Source organism: Macrotis lagotis, chromosome X (genome assembly GCF_037893015.1).
Source record: "Macrotis lagotis isolate mMagLag1 chromosome X, bilby.v1.9.chrom.fasta, whole genome shotgun sequence".
Taxonomy (NCBI): domain Eukaryota; kingdom Metazoa; phylum Chordata; class Mammalia; order Peramelemorphia; family Peramelidae; genus Macrotis; species Macrotis lagotis.
The window spans coordinates 436,232,466-436,258,612 of NC_133666.1; the positions used below are offsets into that span (position 1 = coordinate 436,232,466).

General features: G+C 34.6%; 1 protein-coding gene across 1 annotated transcript in view; it reads left to right on the top strand.

Moving 5' to 3' along the window:
- The window catches only part of LOC141496973 (ethanolaminephosphotransferase 1-like), a 165,794-nt gene that overhangs the window by 58,381 nt on the left and 81,266 nt on the right, over nt 1-26,147 (top strand). Inside the window, exons 2-4 of the mRNA XM_074199547.1 lie at nt 10,977-11,045; nt 13,330-13,438; nt 21,914-21,982. Coding sequence (XP_074055648.1) covers nt 10,977-11,045; nt 13,330-13,438; nt 21,914-21,982 — 247 coding nt within the window. The remainder of the gene's footprint in view (nt 1-10,976; nt 11,046-13,329; nt 13,439-21,913; nt 21,983-26,147) is intronic.

Consider the following 26,147-nt stretch of genomic DNA (forward strand, 5'->3'; position numbering starts at 1 on the left):
TAATAGACCTCTCAGGAAGCAGGAATAATCTGTAAATGTAATGTAAAAACAAACCATATCAATAAATTTAAAGAAAAAGGCAGGCATTTTATAAATACTTGTTGACTCGATTTGTTGATTGAATCTTGGCCACTTTCCTTATCTAGTTCTAGTATCTATGGTTAAAGAGCTCGCAAATATACCTTGATCAACTAGAGTTAAGATGTCTCCTGGTGGCTCTAAAGAAATGAGCCTAGAAACTAATAATGAGGAGCAATGCCCAGGAGACAAAATACAGCCATGAGATGTCCCAGACACTCCCATATATAGGAGATGCCATCGTACTCAGCGGGAAAGAATACCAGTCAGTACAGCATGATGATATCCCCTGAAGACATTAGTGATTCTGAAGCATGGAGGCATGATATGTCCTTTACCACGTTTATGCCTTAGTGTGTTCCCTTCAAGTTGAGACTTTCCTTCCCACTGATGAGATTTATATTAATGGGAGAGTATGCCTCATGTTTATAGGGGGAAATGTCTTAGTGTAATTTTTCTTACTATGTATTTCATTATGTCTTTACTTTGAAGTAATTGTATATACTGACAATCTAAAAAAAAAAAGGCATACACCCTAGTAGAGTCTTGTGAGTTCTGAGTGTATATGAACCCTCAGAATTCCTTAAACTTGGACTAGCTATTATGATACTCTCAGGTGTTTTTCTGTCTATGAGTTTGTGTATATGTTTTGCTTATAAATAGTAATTATAAATGCTTTGGAGATTGCAAGGTGCATCTCCTTGTTTCTTTTTAAACCAGAAACCTAAACAAGAACCAAGGATACAGCTGTCTTAGATGGGCAATTAGCAGATTCCTTCCAAGCCTTAATGTAAACAGAAGTTGCTTTCAACCTTCCTCTGAGGAAATGTCTAAGGAAAAATCCAATTATCATCCATCAGACTTCCTGAATCTTGCAACCTTTTACTCTCTCCTCTCAAAATCTTGCAGATGACTTTAGATAACAACTCCATTCTTGGTACTTCTAGTCACACAACACCCTCTCCCATTCTCCAGGATTCTTCCAAGATCATTAATTGTATTTCATTAATTACATTTACAAGTTCTTTCATCTGGGATATAATTCATCTGGGACAGGAGACTTGAACTAATTTAAAGCAGCTAAGTATTTTCTTTTTATCTCCTTACCTATCTTGGGCTTCAGTCATTTCTTAAACGCACTTGTTCTTTTCCTCATTAATGAGATCATACATTATTGCATAAGTTGAAAGTTTCATTTCTGGATCACCCTTTCATTTTAGAGCTTCAGTGTATGGAACTGTGCTTAACTTTTCTTTCAACTTTTGGAAATGTACTTTCTAATCTATAGAGCACATAATTGTGTTCCACTTGGCTATCGCAAACTTCAAAAAAAGACATAGTTATTTTTCTCCAAGGTTACAATTACTTCAAGTTACCAAAACCTTATTAATATCTAAGTTTTGTAACCATGATTTCCCCTAGATTTCTGCCCTGGGAATGTTTGAAAGAGAGTACCTTTACCAAAGCAGACAGATTTGCATCTATCTGAAAGATAAAGCTGATTTTAGTATGCTACATGTTTGAGTTTTACGCATATCTGCCAGTAGAAATCATATAATTGTCAAACTACTGAGTCAGGTCTGCACAGAATATTTTGTTTTATTTTGTACATATCAGCTATAAATGCAAAATACATTCCAAAAGCAAATTGAAATGTATTTTGGGTTGCTCCTGTTTGGAACTTTTCTTCTCTCTGTTTATCTATGCAATTGGAACCTTTCTCCTCTTCATGCCCACCCCCCCAACTCAATATAGGCAAATAGTATGGCACTATGGAAAGGGCACTGGTTTTAGAATTACAAGATCTATATGAAAGCCCTAACTCCAGACCTTACTAACTGTGGATTTCTGAACAAGTGACTTCCCCCCCCCCCAAGTTTTAGTTTTATCATCTATAAAATGGGGCAAAAGATACTTGTGCAATCCATTTCACAGGGTTATTTTGAAGGAAAGTGATTTTATAGTATTTTATGTAACTTAAGTGGGAGCTATTTTATTATTGAGTTGCCTTTTGCAACATTAGTAGTTGAAACATGAAAAATCCAATGATGCAGCTGAAGTTCAAAGATTACATCTACAATATAACCCATACTCTGTGTTCTGGATCTATTCTTAGATTATCCAGATTCTTCTTATTGTTTCTAATGAGTAAGTCAACAATTATTTATTAAGCATTCTCTGACCAAGGAAAAATTGAGGGCAGAGATAAAAGAACAAATCATTTTTATATGGTATTTTAAAATCCATTTTCTTATTTGATTCAGTTAATAATTTTATAAAGAAATATATTTTATATTCTCATTTTATAAATATAAGGAAAATGAGACTCAGAGGTGAAGTAGTTACACAGCTACTAACTGGCAGAGGTAGAATTTGAACACAGGTTTTCCAAATTCTAAGTCCACAGCTTGTTCCCATATACTACACAGCCCCTTAGATGGACAAATGTGTGATCTTCTAGCAACTAACTTATTGTGGTCTTTATAATTTAACTTCATTAGTTTGTTTTAAATGATGTGAAATAAGTTCCCAAAGTATGAAACACAACTCTATTTGAGCAAAAATACAAAAATTTCTGTATCTCAGATTTAGTATCCATTTAAATCCATGCCCTCATTCAGCATGGGCTAGGAGTCAGAAGACCTGGGTTTGAGTTCAAGAGCTTCCACAGATGAGTATGACCTTGGGTAAATTGTTTCATTTTCCTAGACTTCAGTTTCCTTACTTTAAAATGGTAATTAAGAATACTTGCACTATAGAGTTAGTGTGAGGATCAGATGCGATAATACATGTATGTAAAGTATTTTGCAGATCTTAAAGGAAGATATAAATAGATTCTCCCCATCCTTCCTCCCCACTGTTTTCCCTCTGGAATTTATCACACATTTACACCTTATAAGCCTTGCATGTTTGAATTTTGTGTCCTCCATTAGCATGCGAATTTCTTGATGGCAGGGACCGTTTTTTTCCCCCTTTCTTTCTATCTCCAGTACTAGCACAGTGACTGGTAGGTAGTGATTAATAATTACTTGTTGAACCATTGATATTAATGCATGTCTGGACAAAGGATGATGAATTTTCAGCCATAATACTAGCATACTGTTTGCTCAGTTATAGAAGGGCAGTGATCTCTGACAAGAAGGGATTGATTTCATGTATATAATCACAGATCCAAGAATCATCAAGCATTTTTTATAGCATTTAATCAAATTTTGACTGTTTGCTAAACCCTGGTTCATTAGTATTCTCTAAATAAAGGTAGTTAGTTTTGAAAATGATACAGTTATGGGGCAGCTAGGTTGCACCGAACCTGGGGTCAGAAGTACCTGAGTTCAAATCAGATCTCAAATACTTAACAATTACCTAGTTGTGTGACCTTGGGCAAGTGACTTAACCCCATTGCCTCACCAAAAAAAAAAAAAAAGAAAGAAAGAAAAAGAAAATTATGCAGCTATAAGGGGGCAGCTAGATGGCACAGTGGATAGAGTATTGGCCCTGAAGTCAGAATGACCTGAGTTCAAATCTAACCTCAGACACATAATAATTAACCCTCTGTGTGGCTTTGGGCAAGTCACTTAACCCCATTGCCTTGCAAATAAAGAAAAAAAGTGATATAAAAGTTATGCAGCTATATAGGCAAACCCTAAAGAAAATGATAGTGTTTTGGACTGATGTATTACATATAATCATAGAATTATGATTCATATTAGTATCCTTTAGTAGTCAGAGTTCTAATACAAGTTCTTTAGATAGAGGACATTTTTTCACCAGAGCAAAATGACAATCTTTTATCTTTTTTTTAATTTTCTACTAATACATTATATTTAAGAAGGGTTAATAGGTTCTTTGCATTTTTCTTTTCCTATAACTTTTATTTTTTATTTTTTTTAGGGTTTTTTTTTTTTGCAAGGCAAATGGGGTTAAGTAGCTTGCCCAAGGCCACACAGCTAGGTAATTATTAAGTGTCTGAGGTCAGATTTGAACCCAAGTACTCCTGACTCCAGGGCCAGTGCTTTATCCACTGCACCACCTAGCTGCCCCTTCCTATAACTTTTAAATAAAAATTAGGTTATAGTTTACCAGGATGATGAGCTACAATTTCCATCCAATATGGCTCATTAGTCAAATGCTACTATTATCTCTGGGTCTTAGACTGGATGATCTTGAAGTTACCTTTAGCCAAAGCAAATGATCATTCTATGATATGACTTTATTAGACAAAGTCTTGGGAAAAAAAATCTCAGCAAGATACTCAAGTCTTAGAGTTAGTTCAAGTACTTGGTTTGCCATTTAATAGCCATATGACCTAAGCAAGTCAAAGGTTTAAACAATTTTAGTTTGAAGAGAGCTCAACAGCCATCAGGTTCAAACCATTCAAGAAAAGAATCCTTACTAGACTATACCAACCTGACTACTACTACGATTAATTTTGGTTCCAGAAAAAAAAAGCATTTACAACCTCTTTACAAGAAGCATGGGATTATGGTTGCAGAATGTTAACTAGACCCTTTACTGTCTGAGAATTTCTCATTTTTCTTTGTACAAGGGAAGAGTGAGGAATAAATGATGGGGATAAATATGTGTGCAGGGATTCAGAGTAAATGAGTCTAATACTTTTTTTTAAAAAAGGTATAGGTAAAAGTTTTTACTTGTAAAAAACACTAAATGCTTATAAAATTATGTTTTAAAATCTTATAATTGCCTCTGGTGAGATATTGATTTTTATTTTTCATATGACACAATTTAGTATCCACATTTAATTATGATTGGTACTATAGCCATTTTAGAAAACAATTTGGAATGATACCCCCAAATTACTAAATTGTGCTTATCCTTTGACCCAACAATATCATGACTTGGTTTATACACTCAATGAGAATAAAGAAAGAGGGGAAGGTCCTATAAAATATTTTGAAAGATCCTATAAAATATTTATAGCAGCTCTTTCTGAAGTGGCAAAGAATGGAAAATTAGGGGGCTGTCCATCAAATGGACAATGACTGAACAAATTATGATATATGAATGTAAGGTAAGAAATAATGGAAGAGGTGGTTTTAGAGAAAACTAGGAAGACTTGCAATAATTGATTCAGAATGAAGTGAACAGAACCAGAACAATTTATAAAGTGACAACAACATTGTAAAAAATGAACAATTTTAATGTTATTTTATTTTTTCAAATATGTGTAAAGATAGTTTTTAATATTCATCTTTTTATAAGCTTTTGAGTTCCACAGTTTTCTACTTTCCTGCTCTCCCCATGACACTGAGAAATGTGATATAGGTTATACATGTGTAATTGTGAAAAATGAAGAATTTTGCCCACCTCCTGAGAAAGGTGATGGACCAGGTGGCTAGCTGGCGCAGTGGATAGAGCACTGGCCCTGGAGTCAGGAGACCTGAGCTCAAATCCGGCCTCAGACACTTAATAATTACCTAGCCGTGTGGCTTTGGGCAAACCACTTTAACTCCATTTGCCTTGCAAAATCCTAAAAAAAAAAAAAAAAGGTGATGGACCAAATATGCAGAATGAAATATACATTTTGGACATATCGAATATGTTTTAGTTGATTATATTTGTTATAAGTGTTTTGTTTTTCCTTTTTCTTTTTTTTTTCAGTTGAAAGAACTGGAAAAGAGAAAAAATGTGTATAAAAAAAAGTAAAAAAATTGAAACTGGTACTGGGCTGTCAGACTAATGTCAGAGCTGCAGTATAAAGAATTTAAACATTTTAAATAACATTTCAATATTGTTTACGTCACTAAACTCTGAATTAGGTTGCAAAAGATTGTCTAGATAAGATTTTTTTAATGGTTTCCCTTGTGATGGAGAAATGAATAGTGTTAACAATTTATCTCACATAGGAGTAGAATTTATTGTGATTTAAGTTAGGGTCCCCAGTTTTCTTGCAAGGTTATTGAACTGATGAAACCTTTCTCCAGGGAGATTTTTACTCTGCACTTAGCAAGTTCTGTAGAAGTAACCAAGACTATTCCTTTGTTCCACTTTTGTGACTTTGACTTTAGATAGTTCTGGTACAGACAGGGAAAAATAAATATGTTGCATTATTAGGTAGCTCAGTGGAAAGAGAGCTGGACCTGGATTCATTAAGACCTGAATTCAAATCTAGCTTCAGACACATAGCTATGTAACTCTGACCAAGACATTTAACTGATGCCTATCTTAATATTCTCATCTGTAAAATGAGAATAATAACAGTATCTACTTGGAGTTTATTAGAATCACAGGAGATAATATCTGTAAAGCATTTAGCACCGTGAATAGACAATTTTTGTTTTTTAAAAATGCTTCTTAGGCATACATGTTCTTTTCATTACACATTTGTAATCCAAAGAAAAATGTCCATGTGACCACATATATTGTATGTTTCTGGGTGTATATATACTTTAGAAAAATGAGACAAGTAATGTATCAGAAGTTGAGGCTTCTCTTGTTAATCTAAAATTAGAGGTGGAAATAGCTTTTTTTTTAAATTGTTAATTGTAGAATATCCTTTTCTTTAGATTAAAAATAGCTCCTTGTGTACAGGGATTAACTCTTCTTCATATTCTGTGAAATACCTCCCAGAAGCCAACACAGGGTCATGTATAACAGAGTTGCTGAGATTTTTAAAGCTACAAAGGGATCTTGAAGGTCATCTGCTCTGCTGTGACCCACCTGCTTATGAAATGCTTTAAACTGATTCTTGAATATGATACGTGGAAGAAATGCCTATCTTTTTATTTTATTATTATTTCAGTATTTTAAAATAGTTCAAGTGACTTTTGACTTTATTCTTCAGTACACAGAATAATGTGATTGTAATTTAGATATTATATCAGAAATAAGAGATTCTCTTAGTAAGTCTAATAAGATGGTTGGGGGAAAAATTAGACTTGAGGACTTGGGGAAGGGTTTTACAATCTTTTCTTGACAAGAGGAAAAATAGTAAAAAAAACCCCAAGAATAGCCTGACTGAGGGAAATAAGTGCTACTAGGAGACTTTAGAGTTCTAAATTTGAATTTTGGGTCTCTAATTGTAGGGCTAAAAATGTGAATCTGAATAATTAAGACATAAATATGATTATAGACATTTTGCCTTGTTTACAGGGTCTTAATTTAGTCTAGGGTCTATGAATTTGTTTAATTTTTTTGATAAATGTATTTAAATATACTTGGTTTCCTTGATAAACCTATATATTTTTATACTTATGAAAACATTATTCTGAAGAAGGTTCTGTAGGCTTGGCTAAATTTCCAAAGTAATTTTTTTTTTTAGATTTTTGCAAGGCAATGGGGTTAAGTGGCTTGCCCAAGGCCACACGGCTAGGTAATTATTAAGTGTCTGAGGCCAGATTTGAACTCAGGTACTCCTGACTCCAGGACTGGTGCTCTATCCACTGTGCCACTTAGCCATCCCCCAAAGTAATTTTTTTTTAGGTTTTTGCAAGGCAAACGGGGTTAAGTGGCTTGCCCAAGGCCAAACAGCTAGGTAATTAATAAGTGTCTGAGATCAGATTTGAACCCAGGTACTCGTGACTCCAAGGCCAGTGCTTTATCCACTACGCCACCTAGCTGCCCCCCAAAGTAATTTTTGACACAGAAAAATGATCAAGAATTCCTAGTTTCAGAGAAACACAACACAGCTATATATATCTACCTTTATAGTGTTTATGTCTCTAATATTTCAGCACAATGCCTGCCTGGTATATAGTAAGAACATAATTAATGCAGGATTGACTAACCTACTAGGTAGGTTGTGAAGTCTACTTTTGAAGGGTAACATTGTACAAAAAGGAGGATAATTTGATTCCTCTGGGAAAGAAAAATTAATTGTGGAAAAAATGAGACTTTTTTTTTAAAAGAAGAGTATTCAAATTCCTGTTATTCTTCAGAAAGTGACTAAGAAACTAGCAACAAAGACTAGAGTTCGCAATAGATTTTCAAGCCATCATTTAAAATCCTAGCTGAGCCCGATATGGTAGCATTGAGCTGAAATCCCTGATCCTGGGGGAGGCCTGAATTTGGGAATTTTGAGCTTCATTAGGGCTAATGTCACCGGACTGCTTAAGGAATGGTGGAATAGTCTGAATTGGAAAAATACTTTTATCTTGTTACCATCAAATGCCTGCATTGGTCTTTATTTTCTTCCTGCCATTACTATCTCCTGGTACATAATTGCTTTAACTGGAGAAGTTGTGGAGAGTTAGGACACACACACACACACACACACACACACACACACACACACACATATTATATATATATATTTTTTTAATTTTTTTTTGCAAGACAATGGGATTAAGTGGCTTGCCCAAGGCCACGCAGCTAGGTAATTATTAAGTGTCTGAAGCCGGATTTGAACTCAGGTGCTCCTGACTCTAAGGCTGGTAATCTATTCACTGCACCACCTAACTGCCCCTGGACTTTTATATTTTTGAACTGGTTGTATAGACATTAGTTGCTGATTAAATCCATATCAGGAAGAAGACAGATGACTGGTAGAGATGAGAGCTTTCTAGGAGGAGAAATCTGAACCTTTTTCTTTAGGAATAGCTAAGCTTCCATGTAGAATACCAATGGTTATTCCTCAATTGGGAATATTGGAGTTTTGTATTTCACAAATGGATGGAGGACCATTTCTTGAAATGGAGAATCCACTATCTATGATAATCTGTCCTCTAGGACTGAGTGAGCAAATGGTGGGGGTTAAGATCTTATGAAAGAATTTAAAAATACTCAACAAGATAGTGCATACTTAATCCAGGAAACCCATATAGTGCCCCCCACTATAAACTCTCCCTCCAGTTTGTACTTGCAAGTTCATGGCACTGTGTAAGTAAGTCTACATTACTAAAATTGTTGCTCATGACTACTCACTGATATGTTTACTTGGGGGTAGTCTCATATAATAAAAGTTAGTTGAAAGGCAATAAAATCCTGAGATGTTATCAATCATCAAACAACATGCATTTATCAAATACCTATTGTATACAATACAAGGACAGGTAGGTGGCACAGCAGATAGTGCTAGACCTAAAAAGTCTGGAAGACTGAGTTCAAATCTGACCTCAGATGCTTGCTAGCTGTGTGACCCCAGGAAAAGTCACTTAACCCTATTTGCCTCAGTTTCCTCATCTATAAAGTGATATGGAGAAGGAAATGCTAAACTTTTTAAATATCTTTGCCAAAAAAAACCCTAAATTAGGTCACAAAGAGTCAGACCTGACTGAAATGACTGAAGAACAACAATAAATAGCAGGACTATTATGTGGCTTTTTAAAGGATCACTGGGAATTGTGAACCCAATCCAAATTTTCAGAACAATTTGGATCTATGTCCAAAGGGCTATAAAATTGTGCATACTTTTTGACCCAGCAATACTACTGCTAGATCTGTATCCCAAAGAGATCATGAGAGGGGAAAAGACCCATATGGACAAAAATATTTATAGCAGCACTTTTTGTAGTGGCAAAGATTTGTGAATTGAGAGAATGTCTGTTAATTGGGGAATGACTGAACAACAGTGGTATATGAATGTTATGGAGTACTATTATTCTGTAAGAAATCATGAGGAACTGAACTTTAGAAAATCCAGGAAAAATTTGCAGGAATGGATGCTGAATGAAGTGAGCAAAACCAGGAAAACTCATTAGCTACAACTTTGTGTGATAATCAACTATGATGGACTTAATTCTTCTCAACAGTTCAGTGATCTTGGACAATTCTAAAAGACTCATGATGGAAAAATGCCATCCACATCCAGATGAAAAAACTATCTAGTCTGAATTCAGACCGTAGTATATATGCTATTTTCACTTTTTTTTTTTAGGTTTTTGCAAGGTAATAGAGTTAAGTGGCTTGCCCAAGGCCACACAGCTAAGTAATTATTAAGTGTCTGAGGGCAGATTTGAACTCAGGTATTCCTGACTCCAGGGTTGGTGCTCTATCCACTGTAGCACCTAGCCGCCCTAGTTTCACTTTTTAAAAACTTTTTATATGTTTTTGCTATCTCTTGTTTTTTTCAACTTTAGTTCTGATTCTTCTTTTACAACATTACTAATATAGAAATGTTGAAAATTATTGTACATGTATAACATATAGGTGGGGAGGAGGGAAGCGAGAATGGTAGGAAAATGTGAATGCTGGGGTGGCTAGGTGGCGCAGTGGATAGAGTACGGGCCCTGGAGTCAGGAGTACCTGAGTTCAAATCTGGCCTCAGACACCTAGCTGTGTGGCCTTGGGTAAGGCACTTAACCCCATTACCTTGCCAAAAAAACCCAAACAACTAAAAAAAATATGAATGCTAAAAACTATTTGCATGTAATTGGAAAAATAAAATAAAATAATATAAAATAAAATAAAATAGCTTAAAAAAAAGACCACAGGAACTTGATCAGTCATTGGCTAGTTGCTTTCTAATTATCAAGTTTTGCTATAGATTATCTTCACACCTATTAAAGGGCAAGGAAGTATAGATACTTTTAAAAATTTTATTTAAAGCCTTAATTAACACCTATGTGAGTCTCTCTTCCCTAGCATTCTTTGATTTCATCTATCAGGTTAGGAGAAAAATCAATTGATCAATTCCCTCCTACCTACCTACCCATATGATAAATTCTTTTAGTATCTTTTTAAACCATCACAAAATAATTAGTTAAATTATTGTTCATCTATGTGAGAGATTTTTTTTTTAAGGAATATCCTAGTTATTAGTTCTCTCCCTCATGAAATCACGTTTCTTCTTGTGGGCAGAGGCTGTTTTGGTTTTACCCTTGTTATCACCTGTACTAAGCACTTAGGACTTAAATTTTGGTGAATTGGATAAAAATATTAAAATATTCATCATTTAACTTTTATTTGGCACTAATTTTGATATTTCTTCCATTTTTTCACAGTATAGTGCTGTAGATACAAATCCTTTATCAGTGTATATTATGCAACACCTCTGGAACAGAGTAGTTAAGGTAAGCATATGATAGTATATTTTAAGTTTTAATTTTTTAGTTATTTTGCTATGTTGATGAAACCAGAGAAGAAGATATTGATTTGGAAGCAAATGACTAGGAATACAAACTGAATTCTTCTTCCATCTCAAAACAGAAAAAAAATACTTTTAAAGTTTAATTGATTGTAATCACAAAGTATCAGTAGATATAAAACAGGAGGTAAGTATGTTTTTTTTTTTTTGCCTCTGCTATACTTTTCCTCCAGTTCCTCAACTTGTTGACCTCTGTAAGATTTAATTATTGTTCTCAGGAGACAGTAAGAGTTATATCAACTAATTTTTTTTATATACATCATTATAGTCTTTCTTTATTAATTTGATTCTTCTATAACATTATAGGAATTTTTATTCTTTTGCAAAGGGAAATGTTTCTTTGATTTATAAAAGATATGGAGAGGGAGGATACCATTTCCTGCATTGTGGTTATTTTTAAAAATTATTAATAAATACAATAACTTCTGAAACTTAATTCTGAAATAGTCTGTCATCCATTCAACAAATATTTATTGGGTATTTACTATATGTATTACAAACTGTACTATGTCCTTGGTGGAAAATGGGGTTCATAAAAGAGGGTTTAAAAATGTAAGATGAATTCTCTGTCTTCAGGAAGATTATAATATTGGAAGTATTTGTATATAAGATATTATAAGGGAATCAATAAGGAAGATGACTTCATTTTTTCATAAACATTGCTTGCCTTTAATTAATCAATGCAATCATTATTACACAGCCTATTACTCTCACTGAATAGAAATTGGCAACATTTTTATTCATGTTCCTAAAATACAGTGTATTGAAAGTGACTTTAATTAAGGTCACCTTACTTAAACTAGAAGACATGTAGTACACCAATTATGGTTGATACTCAGAAGAAGATGAGGGATCAATGTGGGCTTGGAGATTACTGAATTAACATTCAGTAACTACTGTCTTCCAGTTCACACAGCTATTAATTAAACCAAATGTCCAGAAGGTTGATTGTGAAGCCCAATACAGTTATTGTAATTGTGTGGGTGCCACCATAGTTTTAGGTGGTTCGTTTGTGTCATTCTTAGAAAGTAACAGCTTCCTGTGATTAATCATTTTAAATTGCAGCTAGACTTTTGGAGATTACCATGTTGACTCCTCTTGTCTGGTCTGGACATAATAGGGACTTAATAAATGTTTCTTGATTTGCCGATTTTGAGAGACTGGGGAGTAGCTTGATATCTTGAATTTTTCATTTTAAAAATCAATAGAGCTGCTCACTTACTCAGATCAAGGAAATGTTGTAGTAGCTGCTCACTCCCATCAAAAACTGGTTGAAAATCATCATTCTGATTTTCAAGTGAAGATTAACTACAATACAAGCTTGTAGGCAGTGGAATACTGGAGCCAAATTGTTCTGGTTCTGATTATTAATAATTACGTAGCTGTGTGGCCTTGGGCAAGCCACTTAACCCCATTGCTTTGCAAAAAAAAAAACCCTAAAAAATAAGAATGTACATTTACAGAATGTACATTTAAAACTCAAAAATCAAAGTTATAGCCTGATTTATTGGTTTGCTAATTGTCTAGAGTCTTGACTTAAGAAAGTCATGGAAAAAAAATGTTAATAATGCAAATTAAACTTAAAAATGTGTCTGATTTAGTCCCCCTTCCAAAAGCTGGTTGTTAAACATTTACTAGGATGCCCCTTCTTGCATTATAAATTTAGAGTTAAAAGGAATTTTAGACAATGTCTAGTCCAATGTCCTCATTTTTTCAGATTTTTTTATGTATAAGACACATGGGAGCTACCAAAAAAACCCTCATTTTTTTAGAAAGTAATAGAACTTGAGTCCTGAAATGTATTCACAATTCATGATGACGATGATTTTTTTTTCTCTCCAGAGAAATATAGTGGTAGCCACTATATTTTAAATTTGTTTTAAAATTCAGATTCTGTGAACAGGGACTTGGAAATTTTTTGTTTAAAAAAAAGTATCTCTTTTGGTAATTGAATTTGCTTCAGTAAACCAATCTTATTGACTATTGATTATAATTCTATTTGTCAATATCTAGTGATTACTTCTTTTGGTATTTCTAATTCTTTACCATATTTTTGAATTTTATGATTGTATAATTTGACCAGATAGCATGTACCTAATTCTTTTTTTGGTGAGTGGAATCTGAATTAGTAGTTTAAAGTTAACTCGTTATTTCTTTTCATTCTTATGAATTTTAAATATGATTTTTCTTGTCCTTTTTGTATTTTTCAGATAGTGCCACTGTGGATTGCACCTAACTTGCTTACCTTTTCTGGATTTTTATTGCTTTTAATCAATTATTTTATATTATGTTTTTATGACTGGGATTATACTGCCTCAGGTAAAATATGCATATTAATTAGAAAATCCAATTTGAATCTTTGGATTATTCAAAGCTGTATTAAAAAACTCTTCAATCATTTGGAGTCTACACTGATTTTATATTTTGATGATTGAAATTCAAACTCACCTGTTGCTTTGTCTGAACTTATGACATTTATTCATTAAAAATAATATCATTTATATACCATTCTAAAGTTTGCAAAATGCTTTATAAATATTGCATGTGGTCCTTAAAGCAATCCTGGGAGACTGATGTTATTATTATTATTATTATTATTATTCCCATTTTATCAAAAAAGAAAACTGAGGCTGACAGAGGTTATATGATTTATTCAAGGTCACACAGCTAGTAAGAATTTGAGACTGATTTTTAATTTAGTTCTTCTTTATACCAGGTTCAGTACTTATTTCCTCCACTGCACCACCATTTCTGTACCACTTTAAGGTTTCTAGTACCCTTTTATCATTTTGTTTAATCTTCACAACAATCCTGAGAAGAAAGTGCTGTTATCACTCCCATTTCATAAATGAGGAAACTCAGTCTGAGGCATGGAAGTGATTTGCCCGGGGTCATACAACTAGTGAGCATCAGAGGTAGAATTTGAAGTCAAGTCTCCCTTCTTCCATGACTACTATGATATCCATTCCAGGTTTTCCACCAAATCTATCTGACTGTTCCATACAAATATAGATATAGAGAGATTTAACCAAGCACCAAGATTTTAATATTGTACCATTTTCAGATCCATACAAAGTTATGTATGCCAAGTACCAATTATTTTTGTCCTTGCCTTGTACTTGTTCTTAGCATGAAAACAGAAGATCATTTGTTCCTATTTGCATTTTAAGTAACAAAATTACATTTCTCTTAAAATATTTTCTAATTCAGAGTTTTAAATATACCTGATTGACTTTCTTATAAAGTCTAAATTAGTGAGATTTTACTAGATCAGAAGTGTGTAGCCATTGAACTCCCCTGCTAAAAAGTCTCAGTTGCTCCAGAGTCACTCACTCTGTGCTCCTGAATGAGATGACTTGTTAAACTTTTTTTAGGCACAACTTTGCTTTGTTGGGCCAGTTCTTTTTCTGGGCAGTAAGTCACCTGATTTTTTTTTTTTTAAGATTCTAGTAGACTATGAAAAAATTATTCTTGCATATTTGTGTCCTTTTTAATGTATTGTATGTAGAGTAGTACCTGCTTTACTCCTAATATGCAAATATTTTCAGTTATGGGCTATTACTACATTTTTAAGAATCCATTAATATATAATAAATTTTGGGGAATTGTTACTCAGTAATTTGCCATTCCCTTAAGCTGATGGATAGAGTGCAGAACTTGGTTTCAGGAAGACTCAGCTCTGTGAATTCAAATTCACTAGCTCTGTGATCCCAGCAAGTCTCTTAACCCTGTTTACTTCAGTTTCCTTATCTGCCAAATGATCTGGAAAAGAAAAACGGCAAAGCATTCCAATATCTTTGTCAAGAAAACAACAAACACGGTCATAAAGAATGAGACACAACTGAAAAGACTGAACAATGACAGCAAATTTGTAATCCCTCTTTTCTTGCCCAATTTTAATTTTTAAGGAATTATTTTTCCAGTGAGCTTTTGTATTTCCTTTTTCCTTTGGTCAATTGGACTTTTTTAAGGAGTTGGTCTTTCCAGGGGATTTTTTTTACATCTTTTTTCATTCTTTTGTTCATCCTTTATCAAGCTGCTGACTTTTGTTTCATGATTTTTTCACATCATTCATATTTCTTTTTCTAGTTTTTTCTCTACCTCTCTTTTTGGGCCTAACACTAATTCACATTTTTCTTTGAGGCTTTGCATGTAACCATTCTTAATTTGTGTTTTGATCTTCCCTATTTTCACAGTGTTTTGTATGATCAGGTTCTTTTTTATTGTTGTTTGTTCATTTTTCCAATCTATTTCTTGACTCAACTTTATATTAAACTTGGGCTCTACTCCCAGGGTGGAGTGGGCACTGTCCCTTGCTTCAGGTTTTTTATGTTGCTGTTTTCAGAGCTAGTTCAGGGTGAAGGATCTATAAATTTTAAGTACTTCCAAAGTAGTATAATCTAAGGAAAGATGTGGTCACTGTTTTCCAGGTCTGTGTCCTGGAACTGTGGCTAGGTAACTTTGAGCTCTGTGCGCTAGGGCTCCTCCTTGTCCTAAGTCTGTGATCCAGATTGCTCTATGGGCAGTACAACAAAGTATCAATTAATCCAAATGCCATTAATCCACTTCTGACTAGTTCTGTTCCCTTTACCATCTGTGGGTTATGAGCTCTGCAAACTGATGGCCAACTTAGTCACCCCCAGTCCTGTTGAGATTGCAAATCTGGACAATTGAGAGGATGGTAGTATCCCTGAGATTAGTAGGTATCAGACTCATGGTACCATGTCTTATTTTTATCTTCACATTCATCCTGCCTAGACTGAACCATGCTGAACAGGACTTTTACCTCCTTAGTTGCCCAACCTAGGAAGCTGCAAGACCTTTACTTCTCCCTAATGCCCCTAATGGGGATTTTTTTCTTGCTTGTCACTGTTACTTCTAAACATACCTGAAACCCAGCCTTCACATCAGAGAAATACTTTTCATTTTATCCTAGGACCTGCTAGTATTGGGATCTAGGCCTTCAATGATAATAAACAAAGTACAGATAAAGAGAAAAGGGAAAAACAGAATTTTGTACCACTCTTGCTATGTTTTTCCCTACCCTCATGTTAAGGAATTCCTTAACATATCCCAAGAGACAACAAAAGAAAGAAAGAGAAGGGAAAGGAAAAGTATGTTCTCTTATCATCATCATTGTTCTTACCTTTTATTCTATTATGGCTCTCTGACATAGAAGGAAAGGAAAAAAAAACACTTCAGCCCTGAAAGCTGAAGCTTTTCTTTTAACCACTATCAATCATTTTTTCCTACATCTAACTCAGCAGTAGGAAGGAAAAAAAGGAAAAGAAATGAGAAAGAATATGAAGGAAGAAAGAGAATAAATTTCACCCTGCTTAGCCACAGAATCTCTTATTATTGTTATGCCCCTCCACCACAACTTGTAACTGCTACTGCTTTTCCTGCTTTGACTCAATCTTGTCAGAAGAGGAAACTACACATGCCCTAATGGTCCTTCTCTGTGATCCTTGCTAAGCCTTCAACTCCTTTTTCATCACATCAAGCCCTCACTACTTTTTTTTTTAGGTTTTTTTTTTTGTAAGGCAATGGGGTTAAGTGGCTTGCCCAAGGCCACACAGCTAGGTAATTATTAAGTGTCTGAAGCTGAATTTGAACTCAGGTACTCCTGACTCCAGGACTGGTGATCTATTTACTGTACCACCCAGCTACCCCTCACTACTTCTTTTTATGTGGAACAATAGATAGAGTGCTGGACTTAAGAGTAAAAAAAGACCTGAGTTCAAATCTTCTAGATATTTGCAAGATATCTGACCCTGGACAGGTCATCTTAACTTCTCTCTGCCTAAGTTTCCTTATCAGTTAAAAAAAAAAGAATGATGATATCACTTACCTCAAAAGGTTAAGAGTCAAAGAGGTAATATAAACAAAGTGCTTTGTAAACCTTAAAATGCTATATTAGTGCTATTGATGATGATGATGATGATGATGATGATGATGATGATTCTCAGTCTCCAGGGGCATTTTTTCATCTTCACAATCAGAATCTACCCCAACTATCCTGGTTGTTGCCCCAGATCCTCTCCTCTAATTCTGAATCTCCTGTCCCAGAACATGAGAACATGAGAACATCACCAGTGACCCCTCTCTTGTTTCCCTTTACCTTGGTCAAGAGATGTGCTGGAGACCTGGGGCAGGGGAGGGGTAGAAATGAGAGTTCTCGCTTCTGACTTCTTATTTCACTTAGTGAGTCTTCAGTAACGCCATCAAAAACTTAGAATTTGCTGTCCTGTGGAGGTGGGACAGGAAGAGGTCAGTGATAAGATAGGGGCAGCTAGGTGGTGCAGTGGATAGAGTACTTACCTCAGAGTCAGTAGGATGGGAGTTTGAATTCCATTTGACATTTACTAGCTGTGTGACCTTGGGCAAATCACTTAACCCTGATTCCTTCATATCCTGGACCATCTCCTGTCATCCTGATTCATATCTGGATACCGGATCCAGATGACTGTAGAGGAGAAAATGAGGCTGGTGATTTAATCCCAGCACTCCCTCACTCAAATCCCTTTCAAGTGCATGTCATGGCATCACCTCCCTGAGGTAGTGGTCTTCTTTGAGAATGAAGGACAAATATTATTCATTATGGGCAAAAGATAAGGATAAAGGAAGACAATACATTTAGTGATTGAAATAAAAGATCAAATTCAAAATAAATAAATAAATTTCAAGTGGAAAGAAAAGAAGAAAATAAGAAATCAGATGGTCAGAGTCAGGTAAGAGCCAAAGGCAAAAAGATTGTCATGATAGGCATTATTGATTAAAACAAATAAAGAAAATCAGCAACAATGAATCCTTAGGATCTAAGGGGGTTGGCAGAACTAACTAGAGTTGAACTTTGAACTCAGGTCTTTTTTTACTCTTAAGTCCAGCACTCTATCTATTGTTCCACATAAAAAGAAGTAGTGAAGGCTTGTTGTGATGAAAAAGGGGTTGACTCTAGAACTATGTCAATAGCCAGAAGGTCAAAGAAAGAATACAAACCCAAGGAAAGAGTGTTCAGAAGCAGTCCTGTTACTTTTTAAACTGAGGTGGTAGAAGCTAGACCCTGCCCCCCCCACCCCATCATCCTTCAGATATCTTTGTTGTCTCTTGAAGCCCTTGTGAAGGGGCAACAATTTGTCAGGGATTTGTTTGAGAGGGATGTGATTCCAAGTTCCAAATTAGAAACTTCATGAGTTTTCCCAGAGAAATATTGTTTAAAACGCAGTATTAACATTCTACTTAATAATAATTATAATAGTTAACATTATATAGGACTTTAAGTTTCATAAAACTCTTTATATATCACATTTTATCTTTACAATATCTCTGTGAACAGCTACTTTTATCCCCCCCCTTTTTTTTTGCAAGGCAAATGGGGTTAAGTGGCTTGCCCAACGCCACACAGCTAGGTAATTATTAAGTGTCTTAGACTGGATTTGAACCCAGGTACTCCTGACTCCAGGGCCGGTGCTTTATCCACTGCTCCACCTAGCCACCCCTTATTATCCCCCTTTTTACAGATGAGAAATCTGGGTTTGAGAGAAGCTAAGTGGCTTGTCCAGGGTAATATAGCTAGTTAGAGATTGAGAAATGATTTGGAATTGGGTCTTCTTGCCTCCAAAATCCAATACTATTCCCCATGCCATCTAGCTGCCCTTGCAAACTATCATATTTAATACTTCTCCTATAGGAAGATATTTCTGATTTCTAAACAACTGAATTACAAATGAAATCACAAAATGAAAACTGCTATCATATGGAAAAGGAATTAGACTTATTCTCTGTGGTCCCAGAAGAGAGAACCAGAAGCCATAAGTAGAGGGTACAAAAAGATAAATTTAGGCCTGATGTTGGGGAAAATTTCTTAATCTTCAGAGTTATCCAAAAATAGAATGACTTACCTTGGGAGATAGTAATTTCTCCTCAGTAGAGGTCTTACAAACAGAAATCAATCTGTCTATCTATTGGTTGCATTATAATATAGATTCCATTTAGAAATTAAATGGACTATATCCTAGGTGTTGGAGTTTGAGTTGATTAGATTAAATATAATATTAATAATATTAAATATTAACAAAATATTGACAAAAGAAATAAAAACATAATACAGCATAGTTTTCTAAGTCAATATGCAACTCCGAAAGAGGTTTCTATTTGAGTTTGACACTACTGAACTAGATGCTAAATACACTCTCCAAAGTCTAAACTTCTATAATTGTTAAGTATTTAGTATTTAGCTCCCATGACTTAAGGCAGAATTCCCAAGTGATGAGAAGAGAACTACACTAGTGGAAAGGGAGAGAAAGAGAGTGAGGCAAAAATATCTCACATAATCAGGGTGTACAAGTAGACATTTATACAAACATTGGAAAGAGGTTATCTTCATCTAAACTGGACAAAAGAGAGAAGAATACGTATAGTTGGATATAGAAATACATTTCATTCAACAGGGAACAGAGGGAAAGGAGAGAGGGGAATTAAGAGGGAGGATATATTAACAGAAGGATGAAACAAGCAAAATAATCTCTAAGGATTCATGAAGATATTAGTGATTTTTTTTCTGAGGCAAAAATTGGGAATCGGGATGCCAGTCAACAGGGAAATGACTAAAAACAAAATATGTTATATATATATGATGAAATACTGTTGTGTGTGAGAAATAAAGAAGCGATGGTTTTAGAGAAATCTGGAGTCTTATATGAAAGGAAAAAAACAAGATGAGAGTTGGCATTTTGGTGGTGTTACAAATAATTTTTATTAACAAAAAAGACCTAAGTTATATAAAAGTAGCCAAACCTGTTCCTTCCTCTTTGTCAGATTCATTTCCCCCTAAATAATCTGTTTTTCTATATTAGTTATCAGATTGATGAGGAGTTGGGACTAGTTGTTAATTATAGGAGATCTCCTTGAGGCAGCTCTTTGGAAAAGAAATTCATGGCTACATAAATATAATGTTCAGCCTTAAGCAGTAGGCTGCATGGTCAGGGGAAGCAAGGTGATTGATGCCTGCAGCTCTTTTTGGTAACTAGATGAGTAATAAGAACCCATTGCTTTGGAAAATATTTTCCTCTCTTTACCCTGAAAACAAAACAAAACAGGAAACAAAAAAGCAAAATAAAACTAAATGATACTTTATTTATAATTTGTTTGTTTTGATTTATATTTATAATGATCTAGTTTGGACCTGGAGAAAGGTTGAGGAAAATGTACTTTCTTCTTTTTGCTGTAGAGGTGGGAGAGCATGAATATGCAATTTTGAATGTAGTGTTAATTGGCTTTGAATTGTCCTTTTTTCTGTCTTTTTTAAATTTTTGTTATAGAGAAATGGCTCCCTAGGCAGGAGAGAGAGAGAGAGAGAGAGAGAGAGAGAGAGAGAGAGAGAGAGAGAGAGAGAGAGAGAGAGAGAAGGTATATATTTAAAAAAACTGATAGAAGTAGAAAAAAGAAAAATATCAGGTTTTTGTTTTTTTTTTTGCTGAAAATATTTGAGTTCTATAAAACACAACTCTAGGTCTTAAGTAGAATATTTAAAACCGATAACTTTAGAGATACTCCAGTCCAGCATTTCCTAACCAGTGGCCTTAGACTAGCTTGAAAACTTTTTTTAAATTACATTTTTTATTGAGATATATTTTTAAAAACTTTATTTTAAAATAGATTTCTTTCCCCCTTTTCCCCCAGAGAATCATCTTATGCAACAAAGATTGAAAAGAGAACAAAAGCAGCCCAGCAACCCCCCCCCCCCAATTTATCAGTTGAATCTGAGAGCATATGCAGTGTGTCATGTTCTTTGTGTCTGGCATTTTCCCCCAAAGGAAGATGCCTTTTCTCCTTTCTTTGTGTCCAAGCTTGGTCATTATAATCATCCAGTTAAAAGTTCTGTTTCTCTTTTCAGTTTGTAGAACTTAGAATCCTGAAGACTTCTACTTCCTAAAACCTATAAACTTAACAAATTGATTCCTCTTCATAACATCCTACTCTACCCATCCTTTTCCCACCTTCTCCCCAGATTCTGATCTCCATTTTGGAGCTGCAAGTTACCTACTCTCTGCTATCTGTGGTTAGTAATAGACTAATTTCACTGGTTCACAGAATAACATGGGCTGGCAAATTATGATCTAATTCAGTTCTCTATTTTAAAAGTAAAGTTTCAGGAATACAAATATCAGTTGGTCAATATGCATTTATTAAGTAATTTCTATATGGTAGGTATTCTGGTAAGGATGGATATACAAAGAAAGGCAAAAACATCCCCCTTCTCTCAAGGAGCTCATATTCTAATGGAAGACACCATATATAAAAAAGAAAACAAATCCAAAAACCACATACAAGATATATAAAATGTAAATGGAGGTAATTTCAGAAAGAAGTCACTAGTAGTTTGGGAGTAGGGAAGGGAATTGGAAAGCCCTCTTTCAGGACGAGGCTAGGAAACCAAGAGAAGGAACAACATTTGAATGAAGTATGGGGGGAAGAAGTCAGTGAAAAAGCCTGAAGTTGGGAAATGGAGTGTCTTGTCCAAGTAGCAGTAAGGCCAGTATTGTTGGATCAAAGAGGATTTGGAGGAGAGTAAGTGTAAGGAGACTGGAAAGGTAGGAATGGGGCAGACAATGAAAAGCTTTAAATGCCAAACAGTTTTTTTATATTGGATCTTGAAGATGATGGTAAGCCCTAGGGTTTGTTGGTGGTGGTGATGAGTTGATAAGAAGTTGATAAGAAGTGTTTTATATATATCATAATTTATGTGAATATCTTGGGCATAATCTTTACTCTTTATTTCACTGTATTTTGCAGGTTCCCAGCTTATTCCAAACTGGGTGTGGTGGTTTGCTGCTCTTGCTACTTTTTCTGCTTATGCTTTAGGTACAGTATGAAAAAAAATTATTCATTGAAAGAACTGACAAATTTTACTTAGTATAATAATACATAATTCAGCAACTCAAGTGAATGAAGTGTTCCAAAGCAGTAAAAGTTCAAGCTGAACTGATGCTTACTCCTGTGAACCATAAAAATTTAAGGGAAAATTATTTTTATTGGAAACTATTGACAAATATAATTTATATCCCAAATTTCTTAAACTAAATATACTAAATATAAATTAATCTTTTCGAAAGAAAAGTTCTTTACTTTTTGTTCCAAAAATGTGACCTTGAAAATTATAACAGTGGGAAAATGACAATGTATTTAATTATTATATTGTATATATACAATTATTACTGTATAATACAAGGATGTCCTTAGAGGTACTGTGTTAAGTGATAGGGATACAAAGAAAAGCAAAATCAATCCCTGTCCTCTTGGAAGTCACAACTTAGTGAGGGAAACACATGCAGCTACTACATAGAAATAAAATATATGGAGGATAAATTTGAAGTAATCTCAGAGGGGAGGCACTAGAATTAAGGATAATTGGGAAAAAATATATTATTGAAATTATTCACTTTTTATCAGAATAAAAAGAGAACTCCTATTTTCTTGTTATTTCAGGGTTTACGAAGTATTTTCTCATAATAAGCCTGTGAAGTAGTAACTACAACTACGATTATTCTTATTTTTCAGATGAGGAAGCAGACTAAATGACAAGTCTGGAGTTAGAATTAGTTCTGAATGATTTGGGGCTATTTTTCAAAATCACATCTATTCTTAGAGAATTCAGATTTTCCATTACTAAGGCAAAACAATGGGTTCCTAGCCCTGAAAATAAATTAAAATATTTACAAAAATATTTTGATCAATGACAGCTGTTGTGTAGATTGTTTCATAGATTTGCCAAAGTAGGGAGGTTATTAAAAAAGTCACATTAGGTTCTATTCCTAAACCTCTACTTGGATTAGATCCTGGTCCAACTATGAATCCTGGTACAAAGAGAGTTTCTTTCTGTTGGAGAGAAATCCAACTGAAGTTCAAGCCTAATTTCTTATAAGCATTGTTGAGGATTAGTATGCTAGGATTTTGATTCAAAGGGTCACATATATTTAAAGATCAGAATATTTATGGTTGGGGTTACATCCAAGGTGGGAAGCTGACTATTAATGCATTAGGCATCAATTTTCCCATTAAAAGAATTCCTCAGGTGAAAGAGAAATTCCAAAGTAAGAAAGCTTCCTGATGAATTGAATATTTTTTGAGACATAAAATTTAAGGTAAAAAATCATTTTTTGAGGAAGTTATTGAGAGGTATCATTTACATCAAGGCAAGAGAAATTTCAGAAGCAGTGATCGATTTCTTCAAAAAAGTGGGATTGAGTTTGGAGCAGTATAGGAATCTGAGGAGTGGTGGCCAAAATTGCATTTTTAGTAGGGCTATTACAAATGATCTGTCCACTTAGGTTGCTTGTTCTCTTTCCTACCTAAAGAATGAAACTATTAGCTCGAGATAGCCCTAATAGCATTGTTATGATAAGTTTACTACTTCCACCATGATCACTTCAAAAGATAGTGCATATTTGACTATATGAGTTCAATTAAATTCAGTTCAGCCAATTTATTGTCTCTTTGATGAGAAAGGAACTTTACTGGGAGCTAGAGATAGAAAGATGACACAGACCCTGCTCTCAAAGGGTTTGGGAGCTAATGAGAGAAATTATAGTGGAGGAGGTTAAATGAAGATAGGTCAGTGGACAGTTGTGAGGAAGGGAGGGTGAAGATGTTACAATTACAGATAATTGTGATCATAGAGAGAGACTGTGGTAAGTAAGTATGGGGAGAGGTTTAGACAAAGTACTATGGGAAATTTGAAGAGGTAGAGATCACTTTTCATGGGAGTGGGGGCAGAAGTGGAGATGGGAGAGGGAGGAGTTTTCATTGAAAAGTCAATGTCTAAATTTAACTGAGAAGGAAGAGCAGGAAATCAGAAGGCAGGCATGAGAAGAGATGAGTCTGAACTAGAGTTCACAAAGAGTTGAGAAGAAGGGATAGATGGGAAAGAGAAGACAGAGGTAAAATCTATAAAACTTGACATTAGAGGATGTGGGAATTGGGGGATAGAGAGTAATCAAAAATAACTTCAAAAATTATGAAGCTGGGTGACCAGGAATAGTAAGGAGAGGGGGAAAATCTAAAGAGATTCATTTTAATTTTGATTTGTTGGTGGGAAAGACAAATGGAAATATCTAATAATTGTAAGGCATGGGACTATGGAGATCAGTAGTCAATAAGTATAGTGCTAATTGCTAAGGATTCAAATATGAAAAAGAAAGATAGTTCTTGCCATCAAGGAGCTTACAATCAAAGGAAGGAAAACAACCACACACACACACACACACACACACACACACACACACACACACACACACCCCAAAAACGGAATGGTGGGGAGAAAGTACCTGACCAGGTAGGTATGATGGAGGAGCTAAAGAAGTCCAAAATGAGTACAATAGGGTGGGAAATAAGATGTTTGAGGAGAGGTAAAGATTTGGGAGTCATTTTATAGAGGTGATAATTCAAATAGTGAATCAGACCAATAAAGAAGAGAATACAGAAGGTGACAAGAAGGGTCGAAGGCAGACCTTGGAGGGATATCAACATTGGGGATATGAGCAGCCAGCAAAAGAGCAAGAAAGCTATTCAAGAGGAAAGATTTGAGAAAATGCAGTATTGCACAAGCCAGAGGGAAGAAAGAATGACTAGAAAGTGGTAATCCATAGGCTCAGATGCTGAAGAGAAGTGAAAGATGAGAACAGAAATTAGGTCACTGAATTTAGTGACAAGGAGGTCATTTATTAGCAGAAAGCTAAGGAGACTAGAGGAGTTGGAAGACAAATTGTAAAGTGTTGAGGAATGTGTGAGGTGTGAGAAAACGTATTCAGTGAGTATAATAATTTGAGAGAGCTATGGATCAATGGAAAATTTGTATTTTTTTTTTGGTCTTGGCTTGTTTTTAGGATTGGGGCAACCTAAGTATATTTTATATTGAAGTAGGAACCACTTAGTTGCAGGGAACAAAGTATTATTAATGGAACAAGGTCACAGGACAGATAATAGAATGAGTTGAGAGAGGTACAGTTGGAGGCATTTACTTTGAGGAGAGGACTATCTTTTCCCAATGGAACTGGAGGCAAAGAAGAAAATATGAGCAAAAACTCTGAAATGTTTAGATAACATTGAAATATTAAGAGGAGCTGAAGTTCACATTGATGACCTTAATTTTTTCTAGTAAAGTAGAAGGAAAAGCCATTATTTGAGAGTGAGAAAAGGAATGATGAAAGATTTGAAGAAAGAGGTTTAAAGGTACACCTATTGCAGGGAATATGAAGCTCTCTCATATCCCCCACAATGGAATGTAGTGATGTTGACAAGATGAAACATTCAAATACACATTTATGATATGAGTTTATAAACTCACAAATTCATCTGTTAAAAATTGACAGTGTATACCTAAATCTCCTAGCTGACTTTTTTTAAAACCAGATTACTCTAGCTAAGCTAGTTTGCTTCATATTGTGATTAAAGTGAGAACTAATTCCCACTATTTTTGTTCCTTTTTTTCCTTGTTTTTTTTCCTTGTTTCCTTTTTTCCTTCCACCTTGCCTGCCAACTTTACTATTTTTAACTATATTACACCTTCTATGAATTTACAAATAGGTGATAATTAGCATAAAAATGAATGAAATATTTTAGGACCTGTGTGACTGGGCAAATCTTTAAATCCTGTAGTCTCAGTTTCTTCATCTGTAAAATCCACTTATCTTTACCAAGAAAAACATCAAATGGAGTCATAGTCAGACACAAATGAATAAATACTTTAAAAAAAAGAAATTCTCTAGGGCAAGTCTTTCTGCTTTGAAAATATAGCTTGACTAGATACAGTGGTGTAAATAAATGATAATTCCTCTTTAGTGAGAAACATTCTGACTATGTAAATAGAATAGTAAAGGAACTATGGCTAATGTTACAAAGTTATATGGGAAACTGCTGCCACCTTCTGGCCTTACAAAATGGGTCTGTAACAATAGACTTTGATTATGAAAAATTTGGGGGTTTTCCAGACTACGAAGAGAATTAATTAAATATTCTTTTTTTTATGGAA